We start from the raw sequence: 15,255 nt of genomic DNA on the forward strand, positions 1-15,255 counted from the left end.
ATATATATCGCATTTTCTTTCTCCATTCATCTGTCCATGGACATTGGGGTTGCTTCCACCTTTTGGCTGTTGTGAATAGCGCTGCAATAAACATGGCTGTGCAAATACATTTTGGTGATCCTGGCAGAGGTTTTTTTTTTTAAATAACTAAACAGCATTCTGTTTCACTAAATCTAATATAAATATTTTTATGTTATACTACCTATTTTTCCACACCTTAGCCTCCCCTTGCAAATACTAATTCTGTTTTAATCTTCAGTGCCCTGGTGACCCTACTGTGACCGGATTTGAGTGTACATACAGTCCCCAACTTACAGTGGTTCAACTTAACGATTTTTTGACTTTGCAGGGGTGCAGAAGAAATATGCATTCAGTAGAAACTGAACTTCAAATTTTGATCTTTTCCCAGGCAAGCGATATGTGGACCAATCCTCTCTCGTGTTGGCTGGGCAGTGGCAGTGAGCCGCAGCTCCCAGTCAGCCGTGCCATCACGAACGTCAGCAACCAATGTACTTACAACCATTCTATACCCATGCAATCATTCTCTTTTTCACTTTCGGTATAGTATCCAATAAATCACCTGAGATACTTAGCACTTTATTATAAAATGTGCTTTGTGTCAGATGAGTTTGCCCGGCTGGAGGCTAATGTAAGAGTTCTGAGCATGTTTAAGGTAGGCTGGGCTAAGCTATGAGATTCAGGAGGCTAGAAGTGTTAAATGCATTTTCAAGTTACAGTATTTTCGGCTTATGATGGATTTATCAGGACATAACCCCCTTGTAGATTGAGGAAGATCCATCATCTTTTTCTGGTTCTTCCCTCACTTGAGCTTTTTCTTATTCATTCTGAACTTTCTACTTTCTGTCTCTCTGTTCTTAGCTCATTCTCATGTGTCTTCTTCCTCCTTTATTGGTATCTTAGCTTGTTATTTATATAAAGATAGAAGTAGAAAAGCATAAATAAATGGATACGTTTGCCTGGAACCATCCATTACTTATTTCACCATCCTCTCTTTATCTAAATCCCAACCCTGGTTAAATTCAGCTCACCACTTACTCCAGATCTGAACCTTGCCGGCTGAAATGAGGACTCCTAGGTACACACCCAGTCGTGTTGATTGTTCTCACTTCACATTCATGACCACAAACCTCAAGTGGGCCCCTGTGCTGCCAGCAGTCCTGCTGTATTTCCTTAGTCTCTTGGTTCTCAAAGCGTGGCTCCCAGACCAGTAGCATCAACATCACTCAAGAACTTGTTAGAAATACATGTTCTTGACCTCATCTCAGACCTTATGAATCAGAAACTCTGGGGGTGGAAGCCAGCAAATCTTTGTGATTCTGAGGCTGAAATTTGAGAACCACTGTCTTAGTCAATTCATTGTCCCATTCTTTGAAAATATTTTTCACACCTTCACACTTCTCAAGTTGCCAGCAACTCCCTCTCCTTCCCCACTCCCGCCTGATGATCACTTTTATTTCAACGTAAATAGAAAACAGAAGTACTCAGAAGAGAACTTCCTCATATTCCTACATCCCCATCTGCTTGCATCTACAGGTGCTCCCGGACCCTGCCTTCCTCACTGTTGCTGGGGCCAACCCCCCTCCCCACCTGCACACTACATTCCATCCCTTCCTTCTCCTGGGGTCGTGTTTTCCTCTCCACGGGGTCTTTCCCATCACCACACAATGTCTCTCTCTCAAAGACAAAACAAAAGCAAACCTCTGAAAATTTCTCGCTCCTGCTATGGAGCCGTCAATCATATTGTTATGTGAAACTTTTGAATATTTATATGTATTTTCTTATTTTCATAAAAGATAAAACAATGGAAGGATAAACCAAAAACTATTACAAATACTTACAAAAGAGGAAGAAGAGATTAAGGGGAAGGAGAAGGTACAAAAGCTAGGCCTCTCTGAATGAAATTTGTTTACAGTTTCAACTTTGGAATTATGTACATGTTTTATTTTTTTAAAGATTTTATTTCTTTAAAAAAAATAAAGATTTTATTTCTTTATTTGAAACAGAGCATGAGCAAGGGGGGTGGAGGCAGAGGGAGAAGCAGACTCCCTGCTGAGCAGGGAGCCTGATGTGAGGCTCAATCCCAGGACCCTGAGATCATGACCCAAGCTGAAGGCAGATGCTTAACCGACTGAGCCACCCAGGCGTCCATGTACATGTTTTATATAATCCAAACATCAAATCAAGTCAAAATCTAATTCAAACAAATTGGCCTCACTGGGTAACAAACTGAAAGTATAACCACAAAGAGATTTCTTTTAAATGACTTTAAAATAGGGTGGGTTTGGGGGCACCTGGGTGGCTCAGTCGGTTAAATGTCCAACTCTTGATTTCACCTCAGGTCATGATCTCAGGGTTGTGAGATGGAGCCCCACATTGGGCTCCGCACTCAGCGAGGAGTCTGCTTGAGAGTCTTTCCCTCTCCCTCTACCCCTCCCCCCACTCGTGCTTTCCCTCCCTCTCTCTCTCTCTCTCTCTCTCTCAAATAAAATCTTTTTAAAAATAGGGTGGGGTTGGTTGGGTTTTTTTTTTTAACGTATTTTAGACTTACTTAGAGAAAAGTTCTAATAGTAATACAAAGAACTCCGTCACCTCTCACTCAGATTCCCCATGTTAACATTTTTCTACATTTGTTTTATCTTTCTCAGTTTTTCACTCTTCTCTCTTTGTCCATCTATATAGTTCCTTAAAAATAAGGAATTCTCTAAATAGCCGCAGTAAAATGATCAAAATCAGGGAGTTTATGTAATCTACAGACCTTGTCCCAATTTCATCAAGTGTCCTAATATCCTTTATAGCAAAAATAAAAATAAGATTATATATCACATTTTAGCTGTTCAGTCTCTTCTGTCTCCTTTGATCCCTTTCATCTGAAACAGTATTTGAAGAATATGGGCATGGGTCCAGTACTTTCTCGAATGCCCCTCAGTTTGGGTTGGTCTGATGTTTCCTCATGATTTGACGCAGTGAAGTCCTTTGGCACGAATACCACAGAGTGTTGCTGAGGGTTGTCAGTGAAGGAAGCACATGCTCTTAATTAGTCCCACTATTAGCAGTAGTAACTTTGCTAGGAGTGTCTGCCAAGTCGCTCCTCTGGAAAATTACTATTTTACCTTTTGTAATTAATAAGTATCCTGTGGGGAGCTACTCTGAGATTACACAAATATCCTATTACTCTTCAAACTTTTACCAACTAGTAACTACCTTTTGATGGTTCTCACTTGAATCAGTTATCATGATGATAACTGCCAAATGGTGATTTCTAATGCCAGATTTTCTTCTACATTCATTAATTGGTTTTCTCCTTACATGAAAGTTTTTCCTTCTCTCTGTTCATTTACTTATTTACTTACATCAGCACAGACTCATGAATTCTTACTTTATTCAATAGCAAAACAGTAATTTGACTGGACATCCCTGGTAGGATATATCATAAGGACAAAAAGAACCACAGAAAAATCTTAAACAGCATACGGTGGTTTTGTTGTTACTGGTAATGTAGGTACTTTTATACACACACCCTAGGGGATAAAGCAAATGAGTAATTATGTTAATGTCATTAGGTACCAACATTACTTGACAAAATCAAAGAAGTCAGGTAAAAACTCTATTTTAAAAAAACCTATGTATCAGTATGAATTGATTTATTTTTCTCCTTCTAAAAAATACATATTTTTGTTTAGCTCTGTCCACTGAAAAGTCAAAGCAGGGATAACCCAGTAATAATAATATACCTAATATCCATATTGTGAATTTAAATACCATTTCCCACTATACAGAAATGGGACTGCTTGGAGAAATGGTTGGTTCCAGATCTGGGGCAAGAAATGCACAAGACAAACCTCAGACATCTTCTGCCTGAAAGCAAGGAACTTACCAGACTTTTAGAGTCTTACAAAAGGGCATAAGAGCTGTCTTAAAGGAGGTCCTGCTGGCTAAAAAATGGGATGATTTGAACATCAAAATGAATAATGACTGTAATTGGTTAAAATGCATCAAATATATAAAAACCTATAAATTCACAACAATAACAAAAAAGCCCTTCATTGATCATCTTTGAAGGTTGCCTGGCAACCAACTTATTATTCTGGAAATCGTTCATAGCAGCTTTATTCATAATATCCCCAAACTAGACACAGCCCAAATGTCCCTCAATAGGAGAATGGACAAACTGTGGTTTCATACAAGGGAATTCATACAAGAGAATAATTACTCAGCAATAAAAGAACTGAACCACTGATCACAACAAAATGGATGAATCTCAGAAACGGGCTGAGTGGGAGAAGCCTTACGTAAAAGCGTACGTACTATATGATTTGTGTATATGCAGTTGTAGTATAAGCAAAACAAACTTGGTTTTTGTTTTTGTTTTTTTCAGAATAAGCAATACTATATCAGAATAGTCATTTGTACTGGGGGTGTGGCAGCCGAGATTGAGTGGTAAGAGGGCGAGGGAGGTTTCTGGGACCATAACATCCTGATAGGGATACGGTTACACAGTTTTTTGCAAGCTGTCAAAACTCTCCAATGGTACTCTTAAGATGTGTGCATTTCACAGCATGTAAATTTTATCTTAAACATAATTTTAAATATTAAACTCAAGGGGCACCTGGGTGGCTCAGTTGGTTAAGCATCTGACTCTTGATTTTGGCTCAGGTCATGATTTCAGGGTCATGAGATTGGGCCCCACATCAGGCTCCACACTTTGAGTGTGCAGTCGGCTTAAGATTCTCTCTCTGCCCCTCTGTCCCCACCCTGCAAGCACACTAGCTCTCTCTCTTTCTCAAAAAAAAATATATTAAACTCTAATGACATGTGCTGAATTATAGTGAAAAGTTGGACTGATGGTTAGAGGAATGAATAAATATTTGATAAAGCAAATGTAGCAAAATGTTCGTTGTAGAATCTATGTGGTGAGTATGTGGCTATTTACTGTTCTTTCAGTTTTCTCTGTGTTTGGTAGTCTTCATTACAAAATACTGGGGAAAACCTCCATTTTGGAACCCCTAATTATGGAGCCGGGCATCATTGGCTGCTAAAATCATGAAGAGTCGATGGTGAACTTTGTAAAGATGGATCAAGGCAGACAATACCTGAACCCACTGACCAATCCTGTTGCTAGAAGTAGGACAACCAGACATTATGTTCTTCCTGAGGTGTTACAAAAAACTGAAGTATTAGTGTAAAACAAAACTAAAATTGAATGTTAATCTAATCAGTCTTCTAGATCTAACTACCAGTTTACAGAAAACACAGGAACATATTCAATTTAAGTAGGTGCTTTTAGCCAAGTCTAGACTGTAGGAGATTCCACAGGGGAAATTACCTAGTATCTTAATAAATCAATGGCATGAACATTTTGAAAAAGGTAAGAGGAGAATATGATATAGAGTCAGAGAGATGTAAGACCTATAACCATCAAGTGCAGTGTATGGACCTTAAATACCATTTTGAACTAACCAACTGTAAAAAAATAAAAAAGTCTTTGAGATAGTCAAGGCAAATTGAATGCGGATTGGTATTAGATGATATTAAAGGATTGTTAATTGTATTGGATGTTGATAGTATGGTTATTTTTTCAAGTCATTTGTCATAAATACTGAACTAATAACAGGTGAAATGATACTTGTTTTAAAAGACTTCAGCAACAAAAAACAATGGGGATAGGCGAAGCAAGAACGGCAGATGTCAATAACTATTAAAGCTAGGAGATGGGGGGAGCACCTGGGTGGCTCAGTTGATTAAGTGTCTGCCTTTGGCTCAGGTCATGATCCCAGGGTTCTGGGATCAAGCCCCGAGTTGGGCTCCCTGCTCAGCGGGGAACCTGCTTCTGCTGCTCCCCCTGCTTGAGCTCTCTCTCTCTCTCTCTCTCTCTCTCTCTCAAATAAATAAAATCTTTAGAAAAAGGTACATGGAGGTTTAATAATCTATTTTCTCTAATGACAAATACTAAAAAGTTTTTAAAAGGAAACTTCCTTGGCTTCTCCTTCTCTTTTAGCTACATCCCATTCTCATCTCTCTGTTCCTAGTACAGTAAGGTTTTGAAAGCTATCTGAATTTACTATCTCCACATCATCTCATCCCATTTTTTTTTAAACCTAGTCCAATGAGATTTTTGTCTATATCATCCCACCAAAACCCCTCTTATCCAGGTCACCAGGGACTTCCAGGTTGCCAGATCTAATGGTCAGTTCTCCGCTCTCATCTGAAATGGCCTCTCACTAGCATTTCAGGACACCAAACTGCTCTGGTTTCCTGCCTGCTTCACTACCCAGGCACTCTCTTTCCTTTGCTAGATTGTCATCTTCCTGACCTCAAACATTGCCGTGCACCAAGTCTTATTCCTCCGACCTCTTCTCTTTTCTCTTTTTTTAAAGATTTTTTAAACTTATTTGAGGCACAGAGAATGAGCAGGGGAGAGGGAGAAGCAGAAGCAGACTCCCCACCGAGCCAGGAGCCCAACATGGGGCTCGATTCCAGGACCCAGAGATCATAACCTGAGCCGAAGGCAGACGCTCTAACCATATGAGCCACCCAGGCGCCCCCCCCCCTTCTCGTTTCTATCGGTAGTCACTCCCTGGGTGATTTCACTCATTGCCGTGGCTGTAAACACTGTGTGCTGTTGATCCCAAATTTATATCTCTAATTCCAGCCTTCCCTCTCCCATCTTTTAAGATCTTGCACTCAATTTGTACAAACCAGATTCTTGATCCCTCTTTATAAACTCTTCCTTCTGTGTTCCCCGTTTTAGTAAATGGCATCTTCATTTTCATTCAGTTGCTCAGAACAGAAACCTGGTTGTCATACTTACCTCTTTCTCTCACACCCCATATCCAGTAGCAGTTCTGTCAGCCTAACCTTTAGAATGTGTCCTGAATTTAACCACTTCTTGCCGTCACTGCTTCTGTCACTCTAGTCTGATTCAAATCCCCATCTTCTCTTGCCTGGACAACCACAGAAGCCTCCTACCTGGTATCTTTTCTTCCAGTGTCATGCCCTTGCAATCTCTTCTCCACGCAACAGCCCAAGTAATTCTTTCAAAACCTGAAATTGCACATAATGCTCCCCTGCTCACAACTTTCCAAGGGTTTCCCATCTCACTCAGCATAAAACCCAAGGTTCTGGCCATGGCTTCAAGCCCTGGACCGTAGAGCCTTTGATCATCTGGAGCACATTTCTTACCACTCTTCCCCTTGCTCATTTTCCCCCCGACACACTGGCTTCCTTACTGTTCCCCAAACACACCAACCCTCCTCGTACTTCTAGGCCTTTGTACTTACTATCCTATTCCCCCCTTCTGGAACCTGCTTCCACATGACCCATTCTGCCCCTTCTTTCTGGTCTGGGTTCAGATATTACACTATTAAGCCTTCTCTGACCCAACCCCCTTACTAAATACCAGCTCCCTAGTCTCCAAACCTGTAACATTGACCTCCACCAGCTTTTACCTCATAGCACTTAACACTACCCGGTCTCTTATATTCATTTATATGTATTGGTTTCTTTAGTTTCTGTCTTCCGATTTTATGACTTAAGGATTTATTGAGAATGATAGAATCCACATTCTGATGAGAATTACATAAATCTCAGTGTAACATTAACTTAAGAATAAATATAGTCAACAAACTATAAAGGGTATACTTGAGGATTCTGATTTAAGCTTCTACTTCTTAATAAGGTGACAAAACTGGCCAGGAGACCCTGTCTAGGTTTAGTTTATAGTTTCTTCTTCTGCATCATGCCCCTCCTTTTCTAGGCTTGTTCACTTCACCCCACACTAGAATCATGCTAGGGCTGTCACTTTCTTCTTCAGGTCTGTTGTCATCCATCTCTATTTGAACCAACCGAAAGTTCTTACGAAGAGCAGTCTTTATCTGTTGGTTTCTGCGGAGCTTTGCTCACTCTCCCATAAACCCTCTTGGCTACTTTGTGTCTTGCTGCAGCTCACTCACCATTCATGTACACTTGCCTTCCCTCTCCTTCTCTCTCTCCTTCTCTCTCTCCTTCTCTCTCTCTCTCTCTCTCTCTCACACACACACACACACACACACACACACATTTATATTTAAGGGCTTATCTTTCGTTGTGCTAGAGCCTCTATTATAAGATCTTTAAATGTCTTTGGACAAAAAGAGTAACTTCCAAAGTAGAACCCTGATGCTTTCATTGAGCAGAGTAAGGATCCCTTCCACTTTCGTGTATCATTATCAAACGTCTGTCTGGGTGCGCCCGTTCAGAGTTTTATTGCGCAGGATTTGGGGGGCCACTATCATATAGGCTAAAGCTGAGCTAAAACTGTGTCATGTTATAAATGAGCAAGTATGGGAAAGAACAAAAATACTTTTCTCTTCCATGCCTGAAGAAGCTTGCTTTTTTCTTTTTCACTAACCCATATTTTAAAAGCAGGTCACATGGAACATCAGTCATATTGGGGAGCATAGTATTTGAGCAGAGACCAAAGGTCCGCACAGTTAAATGCTTCCCTGAGACCAGGTCCTACAGAGAAACTCTCATTGTGACCACAAAGCATATGATTCTTAGGGAGCCCTGGTCACACAGCTACTCCTTGGGAAGGATGTCTTTGCCCTGGACCAGAGGCCAGCCAAGTCATCTCCTTTCTCCCATCCCATTCCCACAAAGAGGAAAGGCAGGTCCAGAGAAAAGACATGCCCAGAGAGAACACTAAATTCTCTGAGACGAAGGTTCAATTAAAGTCATTAAATCTGGCTCCTCTTACTTGGGGATGGAATGAATAAAGAAAAGCAAGAGGATGGTGGGAGGGTAGAAAAAGAGCCATTAGCATCCCCTAAGGACTAAGACACAGTGGCTCTGTAGGTCAAGTTGGAGGTTTCAAGAAACATTTTGGCAAGAGGTGTAAAAAATATTTTCTTTAAATGTAGACTATCACTCAAAAAAAAAGAACATTGCATGAAAAGGTAGAAAACACATCTGCCATACTTGAACACGCTTTGCTTCCTGAGTAATTCTTAGCACCGTACCCTAATCTTAGATGCAAATAATCTCTGAAAAACATTGGATAAAACAGGTAAGTCTTTGGAGAAATCAACCACAAGCGAGAACAGCACAAGTAATTCAAGCATCCAAAATAATTGCAGGAGTTTTTAATGTATGACTATATGATCATGTTATTCAGTTTTGTGTAAATTGCTCATCTCCAATTAATCTTTATCTTTGGTTTGTTGTTTGTCTGTTTTTCCTTCCAGCCCCACTGTGTTCTCCTCGCCTCAAAGGAAAACTCGGCACCTGTTAAGCTTGGGGGCTTTGGGGTAGCTATTCAATTAGGGGAGTCTGGACTTGTAGCTGGAGGTAAGAACATTTTTTTAAAAAATTTCCTTCAAAACCTGGTCACTTTCAGATTGGTGTAAAACTTCCAAAGTAGGGGCGCCTGGGTGGCACAGCGGTAAAGCGTCGGCCTTTGGCTCGGGGCGTGATCCCGGCGTTCTGGGATCGAGCCCCACATCAGGCTCCTCCGCTATGAGCCTGCTTCTTCCTCTCCCACTCCCTCTGCTTGTGTTCCCTGTCTCGCTGGCTGTCTCTATCTCTGTCAAATAAATAAATAAAATCTTAAAAAAAAAAAAAACTTCCAAAGTAAATATATTAGCCCATCCTCAGTGTTTCATACCTGTTCCACCCCCCCACCCCTCCCTATGAAAGTGCCATCATAGTTTTGAATTTAATAACTGTAGTTATAACTAAAATTTTAGTATCTTGAGAATAGACTCTGGGCTTTTACTCTTTGTATTCCCACCACTTGGCAGAGAAGTGACCCTGCATACAGAGTTTAAAACAGTGTTGAAAGAAGGTGTTATCTGGGGCAAAGTGACTTCTAAGGTTGAACTGGCCAGGGGCACCTGGCTGGTTCAGTCAGTGAAGCACGCGACTCTTGATCTTGGGGTTGTGAGTTTAAGCCCCGCATTGGGCATAGAGCTTACTTAAAAATAAATAAAGTTGAACTGGCCAAACGAAGTCCATTCTGAAACATGTAGATTAACCACTTTCAGATTTATATAAGTGGCTAACGTTTAATTTCATATTGCTTTCCTCTTTGTGAAAGAGTCCTGCTCAAGCCATCAGTCTGTGTATTTGGGAAGAGCAAGCAGATGTAAATGCAGACTGATTTTTATTATTAGCCAAAGCAAAACATAATTAGAAAACTCCCATGCCAGAAAAAAAAAGTAGAAAAGTTAAAAATAGAAATTTTCTCCAGTAGCGTGCAGAGGTGGATGCTAATTCCAGATTCAAGAATTTGGGTTTTTATTTATTCCCTTCAATAGACTCCAGCTCAGAATGCTGCCCTGTTTTTAGTTCTGTTCCTTAGTTTTGCAAATGACTTAGTTCTCCAGTCTAGAAATTATCAGTCTTCTAGTCAGTGCCTTCGATTTTTCATCTCCAGATACTGCCAGGCTTCACAAAGAGGAAAAATATGAAAAATACCAGCAGAACCTTTTTGAACCTGTCATCTTCCATGGATACTTACATTAAGTTCAAATACCTGACAAATGATAAATATCAAAACAATCATCTGTTACACAGGATATTTCATTTAATTTCATACACTATTACTAACACATCAAAGCAGCATTTACATAGACCATCTTCTGAAAAATGAGCCAGGAGTCATAGTCGTAGTCTTTAAATTGTTATTTCATCACATTGCCCTCTAAAATTAAATTATGTTTAGATTTTCTTCTAGTTTTGCATTCTCTTCCAGCTCATCATTTCCAATAATATGAAAAATTGCAAGTTGAGTATAGTTTTAAAAAATGACTACTTTTTTCCCCTAATTCAAAACTTCCATCTGTCATTAGAAGGACTGATCATAGGATCAGATTAGTAGCACATCATTTAATCATAGGATCATTGAATCTCAGGATTCCAAGGGGGCCTTCACTTCTCCAGTCGTATAACCAGTGATCACATTCCTTCATAAAATTCCCAGCAAAAGGTTGAGCTCTAGTTTAATTCCTCACATAGCAAAGAATTCACTGTGTTCCAGGACTGTATTTCCATTTTTGGAAAGCTCCTTAAGTACTGAAACATTCATCTTCACATTGAACAGAAATCTGTCTTCATATCACTTCCACCCAGTGGTGCTAATTGTGACTTTTGGAGCCACACTGAACAATTTTAATCCTTCCACATGATAACCATTCAGATGTTTAAGGACAATATTGTGTACCGCTAAGTCTTATCCAAATTAACTTGCCTAAGTTAATTTAGCCCTTCCTCATATAAACTGGTGCAGAATCTCACAGTGTGCAAAGGACGGAGCCAAAACTGAGCACAGCTGTAGGTACAACCCAGCACACAGGAGCTTGGGGCTGTTGCTTCTTTTGCTGTGGGACTTACATTTCTATCAGGCTCCCCAAATTGTATTAGCTTCTCGGACAGCCACATAATGTCACTGGCTCATACTGATCTTGAAATCAACTACAACTCCCAAGTTGTTTTTAAACAATTGTTGTTATTAAACTAACTCTCTTAAATCTGATATTTGTACAGATCACCCCTCTGTAAAGACTACACAACTTTGGGGCACCTGGGTGGCTCAGTTGGGTAAGCATCTGACTCTTGGTTTCAGCTCAGGTCGTGATCTCAGGGTCGTGAGATCAAACCCCACATCGGGCTCCACACTCAACAAGGAGTCTGCTTGGGATCCTCTGCTTCTCTCTTTCTCTCTCTCTCTCTCTCAAATAAAAATAAATCTTTTTTTTAAAAAGACTACACAGTTATAAAAAGTAACTTCTGATAACATCACCAAGACTGATGGGATGAAATGAAATGAAATATGTTCTATGCTGGCCACATGTATGGCTTTATTTCTCTTTATCTGGATCCATATCCCGTTAGTATTCATAGTGGTATTTGCCTCATATTTTACCATGCTTTTTGATTAAAGGAGGAAAATAGATTCATTAGATTTATCTAGACATCTTCTCCACATTAATCTATTTTCCTAAAGTCCTTGAGCCTTTCTTCTAAATTGTTTGTTTTTCAAGCTGATTTTGAACCTACAGTGTGTCAGTTGTACAAAATTTATTTTTCTCAGTGCTTCTAGAACTAAAATACTTTCTGATGGTCAGAATGTCATTTCTTAACATACCTTTCCTTCTAGTCTTGAAGTAACTACTTCAAGCATTATAGTGTCTTTAAAAATACAACATATGTAGATAAGGGATAGATGGTTTCTCTTAGAGAAAGCTTTCTTACTGTTTAAAGTACTTTTGAAATTATACTGATATTCATTCATTTGCTAATGCTTATTAACAGAAAGCTATTTTCCTGTCAGTTGGAATCTTTGATTACTCAGAATAGAAATAGAAAAGAATTCTCTCCTTTCCATATAGTAGAAACTGCTTACATGTATTTGCAATTAACCTATCTGCAATTCAGCTATTTGGAAAACTCCTCTATCCAGAAGATAACTAGGAACCTAGAAAAAAAAATTATTTTTGCAGCAAAACATTTCTTGACATTAATACCCATTCATGGTTCTCTCAAATGGGCATCTAAGAACACACTCTCTGAAGCTGGCATGCTGCCATTTTTCACAGTTTTACGGATTCATGTGCCTTCATGCCTGGCCCCTGCTACTCCCTCTGGTTGGAATACCTTTTGTTATTTTCTGTATCTGTTTAACTCTTACTGCTCCTGAAGGCTGAGAGACTGAGCTAACAAACCTCCCCTCTTAAAAGCAAGCTGATCTTCACCATCCCAAGTTAGGTAACCCTGTTCCTTCTCTTCCATATTAGCGTAACTACCTGTGCTACATACCTCCATGTAGTATTTGAAGCAGGCATTTGTAATCATATCAAAGACTGAGCTTTAGGAGGGCAAGAGGCATCACGGCTTATCCCTCTGTATGTCCACAGCACCTCCCATTGTGTCCAGGACCTAGCAGGCACTTAGGAAATTGTTACTAAATGAAAGAACCTGGTTGCTAATCCTTTTCTGATTAACAGCAGATTTTATGCAACAAATTAGGAGAAGACAAGGCTGGAGGAAGCACAGTGAGAGAAAAGGCACGAAAGCCTGACAGAAAAAGTATGTTGAGCAGACACCAAAATGTAGAAAGCACAGCCCCCTTTTAACACTGAAGAACTCAAGCCTTGCTTACCTGTGAAGTTCCTGAGAGCATTTTCTGTTCTGTAGTGTAGTTCTTTCACTGATAGCCACAAGACAATCCTGAGTCATCAAGAAAATGTTACACTGTCTGCAGCATCTTTTGTAAAAAGAAGTCAGAAAATTGTAGAAAGATAACCATCCAAAATTATTTTACAAAACTTTGGGTGTGTAAAGATTCAAGTCCTAGCTATTCAAAACGGCTCCTTACCTGAGGTTCTAGATAATGAGGTTGTAATATATTATCCCAAAGTCTAACATTTAAATATTTAAATGTATATCTGAAGTATGTCATACACAGTGACATTTGGTTTGGTAATTGACCACAAAATTCTAAGAACAGGAAGTCAAAGTCATAAAAATCAAGTGACCACAAAGAAGGAAAAGTCAAGCTATCACAAACAAGGAGTCCGGGAAGGTTGGTGTACATTAAAGGTTAACTCTAGTCCTTCACATTTGACTGATCTGCACAAAATATTGTAAAAAGCTCATTCGTATATATTCTTTGCCCCATCATCTGTGAGCAAATTCTTGAGCCAGAAGACATGTATGTTCCTTAAGGATGAACACTAATTCTCCAGAATGGAGTAGTCTTCAACCCAGATAAATGGAGAGAAGCTCCTTTTTGAGTTGTTCAGCTCTTTCTTGTGTAGGAAGTAGTAGGAGTCAAGTTGAGTTTTTCAAAACATCATCATCATCCCAAGTATAAGAAGGCACCTGACTGGTGCCGTGGTACCCGCACCCTCACTGGTACCTTGATCTCTTGCCCTGCTTTTCCCAGCTCCTGCTGTCAGCACAAGGCGAATTCTCCAGTGGCCCCGCTCTGTCCAAGGCTATTAATGAAGTTCGAGGCTTAGCTCTCGTTTGAGCTTCTTTGTGTTACCAGAGGAAGCAAAATGGGGCAACGTGGAATAAAAATCTTCCCTTCTAACCAGTACAGTTTTCACTGCTCTACTGCACATTTTCAATGAAAATATTTTCATTCTCTGAACCCCAAAGTTAACCTCTTCTGTTACGTGGGAAGAGGGGAGCCATAGCACAGAAAAATCCCCAGTACACAAGCTAAGAGCTGCTTTATCCTTCACCATCCCAACCGAGTTTGACGGTCACTAACTAGACTTGATGGTGTATTTTCTCTAGCTGGATTAGAAGATCTGTAAGGGGGGCGCCTGGGTGGCGCAGCGGTTAAGCGTCTGCCTTCAGCTCAGGGCGTGATCCCGGCGTTGTGGGATCGAGCCCCACATCAGACTCCTCCGCTAGGAGCCTGCTTCTTCCTCTCCCACTCCCCCTGCTTGTGTTCCCTCTCTCGCTGGCTGTCTCTATCCTGTCGAATAAATAAATAAAATCTTTAAAAACAAAACAAAACAAAACAAAAAAAAGATCTGTAAGGTCTTGTCTTTTTTTTTTCTTTTTTTTAACTCTAAACCACAGTTCTGAGCTCTAGGTGAAGCATTGTGCAGCCTTCAAAGTAAAAATTACCTTGGACTCAGTACGATGAGAGAGAAGGGGCAGGGGGAGGAGGGAGGAAAGAAGAAGGCTGGGCCTGCACACAAGAAGAGCTGCCGAGTCTGGTGGGCAGTGCCCCTTCCGCAGTAATTTCCCTACAGGGCACAGCCTTTCCTTCTACAGTAGAAGAAAAGACTCCCTTAGGGATACTGAGTTAAAGATGATTACCAGCGTGCAAAAAACTGCTATCAGACTCCTTCCTGAAGGCTAATATTCATGGGTGGAGGTGGGAGAAAACTCTTTAAAAAAGATGGAGGCCAAAGGGGATTGAATGAGAGGAGCTTCGTGACTTTGCTTTGGTTTATGTCCTATGTCTGCTCTCATCCAAATGTTAACATTCAGAGGCAGCTTAAAAAATCCTATAGAAGAAAATATTACTGAGCATTGTTAATTGCTACAGTCAGTTCCTAAAATCAGTTGAACAGGATTTCAGATTCCGGGTCATATTCCAGATAAAGATTAGATTTAATTTTGAAATTTTCCATTTGGCAATCAAAAGTATATTTCCATTTTTCTCCATGGGTATCTTCTCACTCCTGCCCCCCGACCCCTGCCCCTACTCCATATTTTTAGTGATTTTCAAACTTG

General features: G+C 40.1%; 1 protein-coding gene across 3 annotated transcripts in view; it reads left to right on the top strand.

Annotated features, from left to right (window-relative positions):
- CASK (calcium/calmodulin dependent serine protein kinase) overlaps positions 1 to 15,255 on the top strand; it is a 352,166-nt gene that overhangs the window by 207,501 nt on the left and 129,410 nt on the right. For all 3 annotated transcript variants that reach the window (XM_040632797.1, XM_040632783.1, XM_040632789.1), the window contains exon 6: positions 9,243 to 9,345. In XM_040632797.1, the coding sequence (XP_040488731.1) occupies positions 9,243 to 9,345 (103 nt within the window). The remainder of the gene's footprint in view (positions 1 to 9,242; positions 9,346 to 15,255) is intronic.

This window comes from Ursus maritimus (assembly GCF_017311325.1).
Source record: "Ursus maritimus isolate PB19 chromosome X unlocalized genomic scaffold, ASM1731132v1 scaffold_X1, whole genome shotgun sequence".
In the NCBI taxonomy this organism is placed as follows: Eukaryota; Metazoa; Chordata; class Mammalia; order Carnivora; family Ursidae; genus Ursus; species Ursus maritimus.